This window comes from Cryptotermes secundus, unplaced genomic scaffold (genome assembly GCF_002891405.2).
Source record: "Cryptotermes secundus unplaced genomic scaffold, Csec_1.0 scaffold247, whole genome shotgun sequence".
Lineage (NCBI taxonomy): Eukaryota > Metazoa > Arthropoda > Insecta > Blattodea > Kalotermitidae > Cryptotermes > Cryptotermes secundus.
In genome coordinates this window covers 1,218,986-1,236,173 of record NW_019740656.1, presented here as the reverse complement: position 1 = coordinate 1,236,173, position 17,188 = coordinate 1,218,986, and the positions used below count along the sequence as shown (strand labels likewise).

Sequence of the window (17,188 nt, the reverse complement as noted above, 5' to 3'; positions counted from 1 at the left end):
ATAGGTGTTTTGGGTTATATCGGCATACTTTAACATAAGGAACACCCTACCGAAGTTTGGCACATTCCTCCTGGGACATTCTGTATATAGTTTATAGTTTTACCGGACTATACAGCTTCACGTTCCCGGAGAAAGTGAAAATATATTGTGAAACTGTATAGTCCGGTAAAACTCCACAAATGTTTAGGAGAAAATGATTGCTACCATCTTCGGGATCGGAGAGTAGGCTTACCAACCAGCGAGAAGGAAGCAGAAAACAGTACATCCCACCCGGAACAAGGCAAATTTCTACCTGACTCCACGGTGTCATATCCCAGTCAGTCGCCGCCATGACAACCCCAGATACAACGAAGATGTCATTCTCTTGTATCATTGCCTTATCATACTGACGTCATCCGTGTAGCGTGAATGAAGCACGTAGCAGTATGTATGGATTAGTGCATAAGGTTCACAATTAATAAGCACTCCCTAAAGAATGTCCCTTGTCGTTGTGTGAGTCTTGTAAACTGGAAACTGCATTACAGGACGTGCTTGGACTAGCGATGCGCCCTAATCCATACTGTACGCCCTCCCTACAGAAGAGAGACATTACAGACTTCAACAATTAAACGGCTGTTATCCAAACCTTCCCATATAATATATATATATATCTTATAATTAATGTTATGGCTTCTACAACGATGATTAAAATAGCCAGAGATTATTGCATGGGATTTGAAATTTTCGCGGTGGTTAAGATTCAAGAATACCAAACTTGGAAGCCAGGAATGATTACCACATAAGAATTTATGAAAATGCAAGTCCGCGGGACACTGAAAGAGTGCATAAATGAGCATTAAATATCTCGTGGTCTGGCAAAAAGAAAGCTAAGTGAATGATAACAATATTTTATGCTGAAGCTATGTTATGATATTAATTTTAGCCATGTTCACTTGTGACTATGGGCGTGGGTGAAATAATAATTTTTCCGCCAGGGACAAGAGATTTTTCTCTCGTCTACAGCGCTCAGAACTCCTCTGGAGCCCACACTCACCTAGACGTTTTTCCTCCCGGCTATAAGTCGGCCAGGGCGTGAAGCTAACAACCCAACTTCTTCCAGCGCTGAGCTTAAGAATGCATGGAGTTGTAACTGCATTTTCCCTTACGCATTCTTGGTGTGGTGCATAATTATTCATTGGATACCAAGGGTTTTTCCACCCCTCTGGTTAAAGTGCTGGAGTGATAAGCACTCGCAGTTTCTGCAAGTTGTTAGTCAGCTGTTTCCAGTCCACATTCTGTTTGAATATATCAAATTGTCCGGGAACAGACTATTCCTCGCTCTCCGTGACCAACCTGTCAATTCGAGGCAGTTCGAGAACTGGTCACAACATGGCCGCGCTCCGTGTTACTACGCCTTGTACGTACGTTTCCCTGCTTGTACGAGTAGGAGAGGGTTGTGAGATGCTGCCAGCTGTCACTGCGAACTCTGGATTGAGATGCTGGGTTCGTCGTGGGGTCGGCTTGATCGAGTGCTCTGTTCCGTGGATAGTTTTGGGTCCTTTGTTCTGTGCTCAGTTTTTTGCGTTAGGACGATGGAATCAAGGAACCGTGCGAGACATGAAGTTGGTGCAGGCGAGAAGAGATGCATACAGAGATTTGGTGAGAACCTGAAGGAGAGGCACCCGCGGAGATTGTCTCCGTACACGACAGAACAATATTAAAACAGGGTGGGAGAATTCGGGATGGACACAGCCTGATTCATCACGCAGTCGTCTTGAGTCTGAGTCTCAGATTACGACCGACGGTCAGTCTGTCTTGAAACAAAGCACCCATGTGGGGCTTATAACCAGATCCTTATTACTGTCAGACAGTTGCGGGTTTGTTGATATGGGGCGCTGTCTCTGACGAGAGGACGGGTCTGTTGTTTACAACTGCTGCTGGTCCTCGCCAGCGCAGTCATTTTCGAGTCCCAGCCCCATGGGACTCGCGACCATATTTGCTGTCTCAGATTTGAGACTTCCCTTTTCGTTGCCTCCTACGTCTCGCTGGGTCTCGGTGGAGGTATTCGACCCCGCCTCCACACGGGAAGCAGTAGCAGTTTTCAGTTTGTAGCTGACCTTAGAAGAGTAGCCGGTCTTCAGGTAGCTCCGAGTGAACAGGAGACCTCACCGAGAGTAGCTGTGCGAGAAGTGCGACGTTATAACTGGATGATAATTGTACTTGGAAGTGTAGAGGATATTGGCCAATAAACTTATTCGCTAAATCCGAGACCTACGTGAATTGCTGTCGCGTTACAAGGGCAACACGCGACATTATTCTTTTATCTTGAATGCCCAATCGCGATCACCAGAGATAGTTTTAAATCATCACCATCATCATCATCATCATCATCATCTTCTTCTTCTTCTTGTTCTTCTTCTTCTTCTTCTTCTTCTTCATGGATTAGGCCATGGTTTGCCTGGTCCGGCCTCTTGAAAAGTATGCTGGCCCTTCCGCCTTGACTGTGGTCCTCCGACGTTTCGTCAGCTTGTGAATTCGCCTGTCTTCCATTGGTGGGGTGCGCTATTTCCACTGTGAGCTGGGTTCGAGTCTTCCCTGATTTTAGTATTTCTTACTTTGGCCCTTCCACACGTAGCCTGCTCCACTCCCCCAAAATTTCATTTTTGCAGTAAAAGGTAAAGTTGTCTCTATGCTTAACTAATTAAGCACTACACCATGAAGACGTATGGGGAGTAGATGTACAGAACCAACTATTCTTGGACTTGGCACTAGTTGGAAGTGAGTGGTTGGCCTCACACCCCAGGCGCTTTACCCCCGGTAACCACTGGAGAAGAGGCCGGGTGGACTCCAGAGCCGGTCTGGACGACGTGGAGAAGTGAAAATTCTTTACCCTATCGGGACTCGAACTCCAACCCCTCGGTCTTCCATCCCATAGCCAGTCGCTATACCGACTGAGCTATCTACAGTTCATAAACTTAAGTTTCTAAGCAAATTTCCTAGCCCCCCGCTCCCTCCTTGGAAAGCTGACCGGAAAAAAATTCCTGAAGACGCCCATGCTAGCTGGATGGGATGCTTGAAACAGCTGAGCTGGGACGCAGGAAGGCATGCTTTACTTGCTGGCACAATAGAGATGTACGTGTCGGACAGCGGAACCTTCTGACCCGATGCGGCCTGACCGAGGTTTCTCTGCGCTTGTTTGAGGAATCACTCGTCACGATTTGCCCAGATGTTGACAGCTTTGTCTTGGCACCGCCGTCCCGAAGCGGAACAAAGGAACCGCCGATACAAAGCGCCTCAATGCTCTCATTTAGATGTCGTCTGTATGTACAATTGCGATGTGTACAGTCCGTGCGCGCAGTTCTCGTGCAGTGACCTCGCTTGTTTCCACTGGGGAATAGAAAAGAACATCAAAGTTCTTGGAAACATTGAGATATAGGAGCACTACCAACACCTCGAGGGCCACCGCCTCGTCGTGGAGAGGAGGTTTGCGTGCCTCAATGACTCGGAGAGCTATGCTAGCGGGATCGTAAGCTCCTGGTAGGGCCACCCATGACAGGTCAAAGGGTAGAGGCCAGACGAATTATTGTCCCTGGTCAGTCAGATAGGGTGTTGGGCATGGGGTTAATTATCCGACCGTATAAAGAAATTTACAGCTAGGAAACCACGGGGGAGGCCAAGACCCATAGAGAGTTGTAGCCTCAGTAAAGAAGAAGGAACATCCGCATGGCTACTGCCACCACCCTCCTGCATCAGTGGCGGCATAAACGCCTCTCTTGTTCATAATCGTGATTGAACCACAATAAATGCAATTAAGTTATGTGATTTATCAGCACGTTAATTAAGCATCATCACATGCCTACGTATAGTGGAGTGGAGGGATAACTCCACTATTCTTAACTTCGACACTAGAGCGAAGTGAATGGTGAGATTCACGTTCCGGCCTCTTAACCCCCCGGTATTCATTTTGTAGGAGGCTGGGTGTGCCCCAGAGCCGGTCTGGATGTTAACGAGAAGAGAAAAATCTCTTGACACAGCCGGGACTCGAACCCCAATTCCTCCGCTCTACGGTCTGAGCTATTCCGGCTCCTTGCTCTTGTTTGCAGTGGTTCACAAAACTTGCTGTCTGATGTGAATCATGAAATTCATTCACGAACACCCAGGCTAGTGAGCACTACTCAGCATTAATATGACATGCTGTAGGGTTGCTGTGTCACCAGCTTTATCCTCTTCTCTTCTTTATTTCGATTCGTGCTGCAAAGGGTTAGCACGAAAATGGGCTAAGAAAGAGAAAGGGAAGGAGCAGTATGGAGGCGCGCATGCGCAGATGTGTGGGTGTGGGACGTGAGAGCCTGATTCTCTCGGTTACCTCTCGTAATGACAAGTTTGGGGTATGTGACCTCTGACCTCGCTTGGGCCACGTACGCTGGGCATGGCCTGTTAACCCCCCATCCCCCCCCCCTCACAGTTCATGTGAGACGCTAGTCGGCTGTTGCGGCGGCGTGTAACCCACTGCGTTAATAACAAAGCAAATTGCACAGACATGTGGGTCAGTCTGTTTCGCGCCCAAGTCCCTTCTCCCTGAAGAAGTTCGCATTCCACAGGCGCGAAGCACTATGAAATTTCAATATCAGATCTTTATTCTTAAAATTATTGTTGAATCTGGAGCTTAAGGTTTATGCACCATCGTCACCCCTGTCCGTCCTTACCCGAATGCGTGTATTCATCTTCTACCATGAGAATGGAGTCAGTACGATCCCTCGAAATGTTAGTAGCTACTATAAACGATTATGGTGTTATATCCCGTGAATGAATTTCCTCTACACCATAAGACTGGGGAACTTCGTTCCCTAAAAACTTTTCGTGCTCTTAATCCGGAGGGCCAGCTTTGAATCTCAGCGTTGACACACCGACTATCTATACTGAGAATTTTCGTTATTTCCTTCAGTCCCTCCAGGCAAATGCCGGTATAGTAGGTCTGCTTGGCAGAGACCTCTCATTTCACATCCTTTCGAATTCATTATTCACTAACCAAATTGTGACAAGACGCCTGAAAGCCTGAATAGTTCATTGCTAGGCAAAGGCTCGGTAAACACATTCTCGCGGAAGAGAACGCACCCAACAGTAGAAGAACGGTGTTTTCTGTGTACGCGCCGCGCTCGTCGCTACGCAACGGTGCGGTAAACACGTCTCTGCAGCAGTGAATCAACACGTAACAATAAAGAAGCGGTGTTTTCTTTGGGGCCAGCCCCGAGGCTATATAGCGAGGATCTCAGGCAGCTAGAGTTAGAACTCTGTCGAGTTTCGGAGTTGGCAATTGGCAGAATAAAGGCAAGAAAGAGATCAGGCTATGCAAAGAATACTTCATATGTGATTTGAAGTTAACAGTGAGGCTGTTATGAATCCGTTGCGAGGATACGACTAGTGGAGAGTGTAACAGACTGAGGAAACTAGTGTAACATTGAACTGTAGAGTGTGTATATCAGCGATATTGCTGTATCACTTGTAGTCCCGAGTTGTGCGTGTAAGGTGCCAAATAAATCCAATCCAAAACCCGTCTATAAGTCACGCACACCTCCTACGCTCCGTATAGTCTGAGTTGATGGCATAGCGTTATCGGTCTGTTTTCTTATTCGGGTTGTACTGTGGTCGCATCTCGACCCGAACACTGATTATGTCCTGAGGATATTCGTGGTTTCCCTCAGTCCCTCCTGCCATATACCGGACAGTACTTTTAATTAAGCTACGACTCTTCCTTCCAGATCCTTGCCATTTCATTATTCATTCTACCATTCGAGGGTACATAATCTTGAGTTAGTAACTTCACCGAACAGATTGGCACAGCGGTAAATTCCTAGACTCTTATCAGCGAAGTGTAAGGTTCGACTCTCGGTGTAGACACCCACTATCCTGGCTGAGATCTTCCATAGTTTTTCTAATTTCCTCCAGAAAAATACCGGCATAGTACTTCAGTCACGACTGTATCCTTTCAGACCCTTACCAAATCACCATCCACTTGAAATTCGACGCTGTGTTGCATGAGTCGCTGAGTGCGCCGTTAAATAGAACGGGTAGCGTAGTTGCTTGAGGCACTATGCTACAAGCGGGTAGCTCGCGGGTTCGATTCCCCTTGAGGTCATTGGATTTTTCAATTGATCTTATCCTTCCAGCCGCGCTATGGCCATGTAGTTGACTCAGCCTCTAACAGAAATGAGTACCAGGAATCTTCCTGGGGATAAAAGACGGCCGGCGCGTAAGGCTGACATCCTCACCGACATCTGTGAGCCGATTGTCTAGAGAAAATGTGGGAGCCTCGACGTCTCACAACCCTATGGGCCTCCACGGCCTGTTACAGGGACAGCTTTACCTTTCTTACAGTAATGTCATAGAAGACATTAAAGTGGATGGTGATACATACTCGTATAAACCGTCGCCATTTGTAATAATTAGTGTCGTGATCAATCACTGAAACGTGGCAGCCATGTGCACAGTGCACAAGTACACCAGATGTTTCCGTGTGTATCCGAGACAGCTGCTGCAGAAGCCGGGGCCGGTCTCAGCCTTAATACGCACTGCTGAGGGACAGGAAGAAAGCCTCTACACGATTCCGTTGAATGTTTAGGTCTGCGTAACGAAATTCTTCAAATAGATATAATGTGCAACGTGACGTCACGGTATTTCCCGCTTGTCAGGTTCACAGTCTCTGCAAATGTTTACGAAAGAGGAATAAGGCGCTATTCTACATGCTAAATTGCCCGCCATCTCCATGGTAACAATGTTGCAGTGTGTCTCTACCTGGAGATAGTCTTATTATCATGCGTTCTTTGTACAGAACAGTCGAGTCACCTTCAGGCCGCGAATTACTTCATAGAAAGGCTAGCATCAACTCGCTGAAATTCCAGCTGAAAATTGTTAAATGTAAACATTGCCAAAACAGCCGTACCTGTATAACTTGAAGGGTTCTAGAACTACAGGTAGATGCACACTAAGACACTGAACTTTGTACAACAATAATAACAATAATAATTCAATTCAATTCTTTATTATTTATGTGCAGCGTCAACAGCCGCAAGGCCAATTACAGACAGAGCACAGTGTAGATAAAAGTAATTACATTATAGACAAACACATTATAAAGTCAAATAAAGACAAATTACAGGCAAGCACTGGGGAAAACACAATAATGTAGAAAAGTAAACAAACAAACAAATGATAATAATAGCAATAATAATAATTTCATTAACGTAAATCTAAGTGTTATTAAGAAGTGAGAAATGAAATAATAATAATAATAATAATAATAATAATTCAGTTATTATTTGTTTGCGTGCTAACTTAAGAGGCAATTACAAACTCAGCACGAGTAAAAAAGATAAAATAAAACAACGACACACATAGAAACAAAATACAAAAACAACTTTTATAGTATAATAATAATAATAATTTAATTGCCATCAAACTTTATCATTAAGAACTGTAAATTAAGTAAGAAGTAAGTAAAGCTATCCCTGTAACAGGCCGTGAAGGCCCATAGAGTTGTGAGACATCGAGGCTCCCACATTTTCTAGAAAATCGGCTCACAGATGGCGGCAAAGTTGTCAGCCCTACGCGCCGGCCGCCCTTGACCCCCAAGAATATTCCTGGTACTCATTTCTGTTAGAGGCTGAGTAGACCCCAGGGCCATAGTGCGGCAGGAAGCATTAGTTCAATTGAAAAAAATCCAATGACCTTATCGGGACTCGAACCCGCGACCTTCCTGCTTGTAGCATAGTGCCTTAACTAACTACGCTGCTGCGTGCCACCTCATTAAAAGTGAGGAAAGTGGAATGTTATATATTTACAGTGATTAATGTTAGTGGAAATATTGTGGTTCTGGTCATTATCAGTTGTCCTCTTCTTACAGGTGTCCGGAGACAGGGACTGGCTTTCGTAATAACAAACTGGCCGCTAGGCTGGAGGCAGCGGTAAGATATAGCAAGAAATTCTTGTGTCGCAATCGTGTGGCACAACAGTAGATTTTACCTGAAGACGGAAACTATCCAGTCTCTTAAACACTGTGTTCTATATAAAAACAGGACGATGGATAATAAACATATATTTGTATTAATGTAACATCGTCACAGACTTTCAGATCTTATTAATGTCCGGACGAACCACGGCTAGCAGAAAATAAATACTTTAAATTTTAAATACAGTAAACTCTGGTTATAACCCACCCGATATAACGAATTTCAGATATAACTGACAAAATCTGGCTGTGCAAATTTGTGAAGTTTTAGAGACGTTGACGCAATAAGGAGATTTTGTAGTTATGAAACTATTTAAAATAAGTAGCCGAATGTAAGAACTTTGTGTATTCTTTGTATGTATTGGTATGTGTCATGTGACGTACTGAGCTCCGTGGAATTAGTCGGTTAGCTTGCTGATGAAACGCAGTGCCACTTCTTTTAGTTTTGTTATTACTGCGCCTTGCAATCAGTTTTATAAATGGCTGAGTGGTTGTTCTTACTTAAGTTAATTGAATAATGTACGATGTGTACACGTGTGTACAGAATTATGACTTCCATTTCGCAATGCGCGCGCATGTGCATTGCAAATGATTTCACGTCTTATGACACATTTACAGGTAGCATAGTTAGATATGTCTTCTGGTTTGCGCATTACGGGAACATTGGCAAGAGGCAGCGGGACAGTGGTTGCAAGTTTATTCCTGGAGGGAGGGTGACGCGCTGTAACTATGGTCCTGCTATACCCCACACAGAGCCTACACTCCTTACCTCAGTCAGTGGACAGGACCATCTCGACTGCACATTCTCTTCGGAGTGGACAGGTCTATACGTATAAACACGGACTGTAACTAAATTCTGATGTGCAAGCCTTTGCCATGTACCGTCCATGTGATTTGAGATTGCAGAGGTGTAATCAATTTACAGTTAGCTCAGTAATTAGTCAAATTTAAAGGGAATATTGGCTTTCAAATGCCTTGAAAAGAGAACTACAGCGTGCGATTCTAACACGGGCTAACACAGTGTAGCAGTTTTAACATAATTTAATAAAATATTTGTAACATATCAAGACACCTGAAGATGGCCGTTTGGGGCCGAAACATGTCGTGTCAAAGTGTATAAAATGTTAAAATAAGATTAAAGTTAAGTAGTGAATAAACAAGTGTTGCAATATTGACGGACGATAAATACATGGACGTTAAGATAAACAATTGTCTACAATTTTTTCTTTAATGCACGTCTGTCTTCATAGTCTTCTATTCACTTGTCTTTACGGTCGGGAAATCCCCGCACCGCCGCAACCTCGACGTCTTCACCCAATGGGCATCTACAAATAGGTTTCATTTGAATAACCGACGTATTGCAGGTAGTTTCGCACTGTCTATCAGGTGTCCCAATAACTTGTTACTATTACTATTACTATTGTTACTATGTTAGGCCTATATGGATAAAAATTCGAAATGAATGGTTCATTGGGACACCCGGTATATTACAGACAATGGGTTTTGCCTTACCTTTTCTTTCTCAACGAACATATCTTCTTATTCTTCTTTTTCCTTGTCTTTACGGTCGCGAAATCTCTATTAGCGCCCGGAGCGACGGCCGGAGTGCTAATGGAATGCTTCACCCGTGTCGACGCGATCAAAGGATTTGAATGAGAACCTCATAAGCATTTTCTTACGTTATTATTATTGCTGCAATGTGCAAGTACCGTTATTAATAAGTTATTCATAAATATGATATGTACACTAATCGTAACGAATTATAGTAATCAATTTGAGATTTAGAAAATGCTATAAAAAGGAGTGAAACGAATTGTGAGCACGTTGAAGGCTAATCGTGCGAGGACTGATAGGCATTTTGATTGTACATCCTTCATATGTTTCTTAATGAGTATGGGTGTGAAACTTGGTCTCCCGTTCTGAAGGATGGACACAGGTAAAGGGCGATTGAGCACAAAAGTACGGAAGTGAATATTTTAACCAATCAGACAAGAGGTAAGAGCAGGACGGACAATAATTTGTTGGGTACTCTTCGCAGCGCGTTCTTAGAACGACGAAATGAAGAGAACATGAGACGTATCGAACATGGAGGAAATCAGAAATTGAACTTTTGGTAAAGGAACCTAAAGGAAAGAAATTACTTAGCAAACTTGTTATAGATGGGATCATCATTATCATCATCAGCCTGAACATGCGCCTTAGGCCAGTTTCGTAACAGAACGAGCCCATCCGTCCTCTTTGCTTCTCCCCACGTCTCTGTGTCCTGCAGGCTTTTGCTGAACAGACCCTGGGGATGTTCTGTTGTGTTACCTCGCAGGTCTTCATGCGTTCAGTTTCTTTTTGTTCCAGTGTAACTACTTCTGAATTAGAAGTTCCTAATCGTTTTAGCGCCGGTCACGGTAGCCGAGCGGTCTAAGGCATGCACTGTCTTCGCTCGCTTGGAAATCGGGATCGTGGGTTCGAATCCCACTCAGGGAATGGATGGTTAGTTTGTGTGCTTGCGTTTTTCTGTGTTTGTGTACAGGTAGAGGCCTTGCGACGAGCTGATCACCCACCCAAGGACTCCTACCGAATGTGTAAGATCTAGAAAAACCGAAGTGAACGCAGTTCATGGAGGTAGGCCTAGGCCCACTGGGGCTGTAGTGCCAAGGAAAAATAAATGGTTTTACCGCGTTCCCAATATTAATGTTAAGCAAATAGGATGTGAATACAGAGATTGCATTAAGCTGGCTCAGTGAACTTTGTACTTGTGTCCAAATCATGCTGGGACTTCTTGATCAGCTGAGAAACTACGAGCGTCCCGATATAGACATTAGTCTTTGTAGTTATGTATGACTTGAGTCTTGAGAAATAAAGTGGTTTGTGGTTTGTCTTTGTATCTCCTGCTGCTCCCACTTGGAGCACTAGTGTCTATGAAACGCTTTGTTTCGCTTCAGTTTCTTCATCTTATGGACAGTCGGTAGGACGCCTTAGGCTCGGGATCAGCCCATCGCAAGGCCGCTACCTGCACAGGGCAACAGAAGGAACGCAGATGGTTATCCATGCGAACCTAACACCTCAGAGTATGAGCGGACGAAGACAGTTCCTGACTTTGACCGCGAGGCCACCGAGATCGGCGTGGTGTGCCTTGCCGCGTTTCTGCTGTCTGGATTCAGTACGGCAGAATATAAGGCTGATTGACGCATGATAATTTTGGAAGCGTTTGGAGTGAAGCAGTACAACCAACTCGAGGTATTATACCAGTATTTGCACTGAAAGACTGAGGAAAACCACGATAGCCTGCAGAGCGTTACCTCTCCGCTAAGCTTCTCGTCCAGGTACAAAATAAGCTCGAATTGATTTGTCTGATTTTGCTCTTGAATCGCCCCTAGGAAGTGACGAAAGTTTCGAACTTAATCTTCTTTGATTATTAGTTGTGAATTTTGTGATGGGAGTTAATTTTAATTTGTCAGATACAAGAAAAGCAAAGCTATCCGTCTAACAGGTCTTGGAGGTCCATAGGGTTGTGAGACGTCGAGGCTCCCACATTTTCTAGACAGTCGCCTCACAGATGGAGGTGAGGTTGTCAGCCTTACACGCCGACCACTCTTTACCTGGTACTCATTTCTGTTAGAGGCTGAGTCGACCCCAGGGCCATAGTGCGGCTGGAATGATTAGATCAATTGAAAAGTCCAATTACCTCATCGGGAATCGAACCCGCGAGCTTCCGGCTTGTAGCATAGTGACTCAACTAACTACACCACCGCGTGCCCTCAGTGTGTTAGATATAAACTTTCGTACAATATAATGAAGTCTGTTTTACACGTACTGACAGCATATAATAAGAATTTTAAGCATATGAAAAGTGATTTCGAGAGGTATTAATTGTTCTCGAAAGTATTATAAACATATGTATGAAATATTTTTCATCAGACATGAAGAAAGTTATTATAAGAATTATTCACAGAAGCACAAATTACATTATTTAATTACCATAATTAGAAGCGAACATCACCTGCATTAGAAAAAGTTCGTATAAAACATTTTTTCTCACCCAGTAGTTGATTAGTTCTACCATTTGGACCATCTGAAGAGTGTTCTAATGAAATTGTTAACATTAATAACTCATTTTCCTCCAGTTTCACTCGGCACTCGGTAGGGATCGAGCTGTCTGTAACTCGCACTTGCTCAGCTGAACTAACGTACGGTGTGACGTTGACTGATTCCAAATGAACTTGGTGATTAAAGACCTAAATGTTTACTGGATTTAAATGTTCTTCCCGCCGCCTATAGTGGCCGAGCAGTTTCAGACATGAAACGTCTTCGTCCGCTCAAACGCCGGTCTCATGGGTTCGAATCCCACTCGAGCCATGTCTGTCTGCCTTTATTCTCTTCAGAATTAATTCATTCTGAAAGGGAACAGGCCATACATAGAACGTAAACCGTCAAGGTAGGAGAAGGAGGAGGAGGAGAAGGAGGAGAAGAAGCGGGAGGAGGAAGAAGAAGAAGAAATTGGAGGAGGAGGAGATAGAGAAGGAGGAGAAGAAGAAAGAGAAGGAGGAGGAGGAGGAGAAGAAGAGAGAGGGCGAGGAGGACAAGAAGGAGAATGTCCTTGCAAGATGACGTTGCTTTTCTCTTTATGCTTGTTACGCGCCTGAGCTGAAGAGCGGTTAATGTTTCTGTGTGTGGAACTGGCCTGTTATGCTTGAAGCATCCACTCTCCTTTACATAAAGGTCACTTGTGACGGATGTGTGCTCCTGAGCACTGCAGTCTTACACTTCCCTTTGAAGCAGTCAGAATCAGAGTTACTTTACGACTGGCGGTTTACCGCAAATCAGAGTATCTTGGTGACAAGTCCCTTGAGACTCACGACCATAATTTTTTTTAACTGAATGCTTACTTTCATAGTCCTTATGTAACAACCTCTCTCACGAGAGGATCGGTCTGTAGTTTACAACTGCCGTTGGTCCTCGCCAGCGCAGTTATTCTCAGGTCCGACTCGAGCGGGACTCATGACCACATTTTACTGTCTCAGATCCGAGACTCCCCCAACCTGGAGTGTCAGATCCCCGTATTTATATCCCCCAGGAACAGGGTGGTTTGGTTATACCCTCAGACACCGGTTTCCTTTTTGTCGCTTCCTACGGCTCGCAAGGATGCGGTGGAGGTATTGGACCCCGCCTCCACACGGGAGCCTTTGAAGCATGAATTAAGTGCTCAGTTCCTACCTCAGAGAAAACACATGTCCTTTCCCGTACAAACAACAATCGTTACCTAACGATTTCGCTCAGGCGCCGACGCACTAGAATTCCGTCCGGGAAGTGACGCCGGCTATCCGAAGTAATTTTCTTGCTCTTGCTGGGTCATACCAGTCAAAGGACGGGATACTACCTCAGGTTAGGCCACGACCACTTCGTTCCACACGTTCTCCAATTCATTATGCAACAGTAATTCTGAGGCAGCAATAACATCGCTATATGACTCGTAAGTAAGCAAAAAAAAATCATCCATGATGCTCAGTCCAGCTTGAGAAGCCGCCAGTTGCTAATCCACTCAAGAATTCCCCAAGCATCTTATGGAACCAAAAGCTTCATTACCGTCTCCGCTAGAGCCCGCCATTAGTCTGTATCCTGAGCCAGATGACTCCATTCCACACCGTGCATCCTTTTTCTCTAAGATCAATTTTAATATTATCCTCCATTTACGTCTAGGTTATCTAATGGTTTCTTTTCGTTCCGGTTTTCCTGTTAGAACCTGCATGAATTCTCTGATTCGTTCTACACGCCCTGTGCATCTCACCCGCCTTGATGAGATTATTCTAATAACATTTCGAGAGAACTACGGGTTATATCATAGAGACTTTCTCCAACGTCCTCATATTTCATCCGTCTTAAGAATAAGTGGGCAAATAAATCAGTTTACATCATTTCTTCCCCTCTTCTCACTTCTTTGTTTCGTTTATTTCGGTGTTCTTTTACGTACCTCTTCCGTTTCGTGTTTTTTCTTTCATTTTTCTTCCCTTTTCCCCTCTTCCTTTCTTTCATTTTTCCTTCTTCGTTTCCTTCTTCCTTTCCGTCTTCCTTCTTTCTTTCCTTTCTGTCTTCAGTCCTTCATCCTTTCCTTTTTCCTTCTTCCTTCTTTCTTTCCTTTCCGTCTTCCTGCCTTCTTCCTTTCCTTTATCCTTCTTTCTTTTCTTTCTTTCCGTCTTCCTTCCTTCATCCTTTCCTTTTTCCTTCTTCCTTTCCCTCTTTCCTTCTTTCTTTCCGTCTTCCTTCCTTCATCCTTTTTTTCCTTCTTCTTTTCCGTCTTCCTTCCTTCATCCTTTCCTTTTTCCTTCTTCCTTTTTTCCCTCTTTCCTTCTATCTTTCTATATTTCTGCCTATACATTCCTTTCTTTCGTTGGTTGGGTCTCTAGGAGTGATGAGATGCGTGCCTCTGTTTGCCAACCGCCGCAAGGCTCCAGCAAGAACTGGAGCGAGAGAAGAGCACCTGTTCTGATCTGTCGAGGCCACAAGCGATTGGGTAGCCGCAGGTGACGTAACCGTATGGAAGAGAACGTAACTACGTGGGGTAAATACCGTATCGTGATGCGGCCGAGTCCCCATTATTAACAGATTTCACGTATCCAATTAGGCGAAAGCGCTTAGTCATTAGCAAACGCTCGCAACTTATTTTCAGATTTGTACAACTGCACTCGCCTTCCCACGGTAGGTGATCTAAATTACCAAATGGAAGCAAAAATTGGAGAAAAGGAAAGAAACGAAGCCGTCGCTTAGCTTCGTGTTCTCTTGTTAGGTTTGAACGCCGGTTCCTCCCGGATGTGACGTAGTGTAGCCCGTTAAAAGTGATTTGATATTTGGAAGAACATTGGATTATTCTTCGGTTCTGGTCATAGAACAAGTACGTTCCTCCGAAACGTCAGTGGATTTTACCGGACTACACGTCTTCACATGCCTGCGAGAACCTCACTCCATAACCAGCCAAGATGAAGCCTGTAACTTAAAGACTGAGGATGTGATAAGGTGCTGCCTGATCAGGGCTATCGCTATGGATGAGTATAATGGTTGAATGATGATTATCAAGGGGAAGGAGAAGCAAGTCGGGGAGGAACCTGTTCCACTGGAAGTGTGTTCGTCGCGAATCTCACATTAAAACATGGATTGAAATCTGGACTACGCCGTTGGAGGGCAGGGTCTAGCCGCTTGGACGGAGTTACGTCCATTTTCAGGTTTCAGTAACTCTAAATCATTATCACAGTCATCTCTCTGTTATTACAGTTACTCAGTGTTCCACTCATTTCATAACATAATTCACACCTCACTTCCGAATGGACAACTTTCACATTACGAACCAACACCTCACTGGCTAACTAACTCATTCTACAGCACTAACACACTAATTCTGTACAACAGTAGCCCACACCTCATTCGCTAATTCACTAATTCTACAATAGCCTACACACCACTCGCTAACCCACTCATTCTACAACAGTAGCCCACACACCACTCGCTAATCCACTAATTCTACAACAATAGCCTACACAACACTCGCTAACCCACTCATTCTACAACGCCAACCCACAAGACACTCGCTAACCCACTGATTCTACAACACTAACCCACACCTCACTCGCTAACACACTAATTCTGTACAATAGCCCACACACCACTCACTAATCCACTCATTCTACAATAGCCTACACACCACTCGCTAGCCCACTAATTCTACAACAATAGCCTACACACCACTCGCTAACCCACTCATTCTACAATAGCCTCCACACCACTCGCTAGCCCACTAATTCTACAACAGTAGCCTACACACCACTCGCTAATCCACTAATTGTACAACACTAGCCCACAAGACACTCGCTAACCCACTCATTCTACAATAGCCTACACACCGCTCGCTAACCCACTCATTCTACAACACTAACCCACAAGACACTCGCTAACCCACTCATTCTACAATAGCCTACACACCACTCGCTAACCCACTCATTCTACAATAGTCTACACACCACTCGCTAACCCACTCATTCTACAACACTAACCCACAAGACACTCGCTAACACACTAATTCAGTCCCTGTCAGTCTCAGAGATACCGTGCTTCCGCTGTAATTATAGCAGGTTTATACTAATTGCTGGTACAATCGAAGTTTATTGTGAGAATCGTGCGAAACAAACAAATACACTGCACGTGCAAAGTGCAGAGAGTTGAAGTTGGCACAGGTGTTACGTATAGTAACCATTTTGATGTTAGGGGTTGGTAGCTTGTAATATTAATAAGTACATTGAATTTTAGTGCGCGGACAGTATTCTGCAGAATGGATTACATAAATTCAAGGGCGGGCTTTCCTGAACAGCGAATTGAATTTGAACGTTCTGAACGAACTAGCGTTTGGGAGTCTTGAAGGCTGCATTCGAAATGACGATAATAGAAATATCTTCAGACAAAAACTGAAGCAACATGATGAATTATTATTATTACCTACAGGAACCCGCCCCAGTTGCACTTGAGTTTAGAGGTAGTTATGACGTCACAGAATCACGTTGTAATCCAGCAGAGCACGGATGTGACAACCGGGGAAAATGCGGCTTCAGTAACAGACATTAGTAAAAGCGTCCTAATGGTTTCAGTGGCGTGCAGTACTTCCTTGAAGAGATGCGATAATGGGATGTTGTTGGTTTCAGTGGCGTGCTGGTTCTCCCGTGGCCAGATGTGATACCGGAACCATGTTGGCTTCAGTGGCGTGTCGGTACATCGTGGACAGGTATGTAATGGAAATACTGTTGTCATAGACTGATAGTAGCGCAATTTTGGGGTTAGCCGCTTATAAGGATTTTGGTTAACTGACATGATAATTATCCTATAATATCCAGGTAGAATGTTAAAACTTTGACAACTAATAATTGCACAGTAATGATATCAGTGGCACGTGGGATCGTCCATGGAATCATATGACGTAAAGAACCATTATGGCCTCCCATATGTACCAATATTCTCTTTGTATCATTCGTAAGACCGCATTAAGAGCCTCCTTATCGACGTTCTTCTATTTCTTATTTACTTATGTTTGTTTAATATTGTTCATCAGTGTTATGGCGTGAAGGGGGGGTGGAGGTCCCTCCACCGCTTCCGCCACTGTACCTCTCTTAAGCCGCCGCTACACCTCTCTTATGCCGTGGTGACAGAGGGCGTGGAAATATCCCTCTCTGTCAC

The 17,188-nt window shown here is 44.4% G+C and overlaps 1 protein-coding gene across 3 annotated transcripts in view; it reads left to right on the top strand.

Moving 5' to 3' along the window:
• LOC117282949 overlaps window positions 1-17,188 on the top strand; it is a 577,502-nt gene that overhangs the window by 224,726 nt on the left and 335,588 nt on the right. For 2 of the 3 annotated variants that reach the window (XM_033754680.1, XM_033754682.1), the window contains one exon: window positions 16,660-16,739. In XM_033754680.1, coding sequence (XP_033610571.1) covers window positions 16,660-16,739 — 80 coding nt within the window. Of the gene's footprint in view, window positions 1-7,879; window positions 7,941-16,659; window positions 16,740-17,188 lie in introns of all 3 variants that reach the window. The other variant, XM_033754681.1, reaches the window with a different exon arrangement.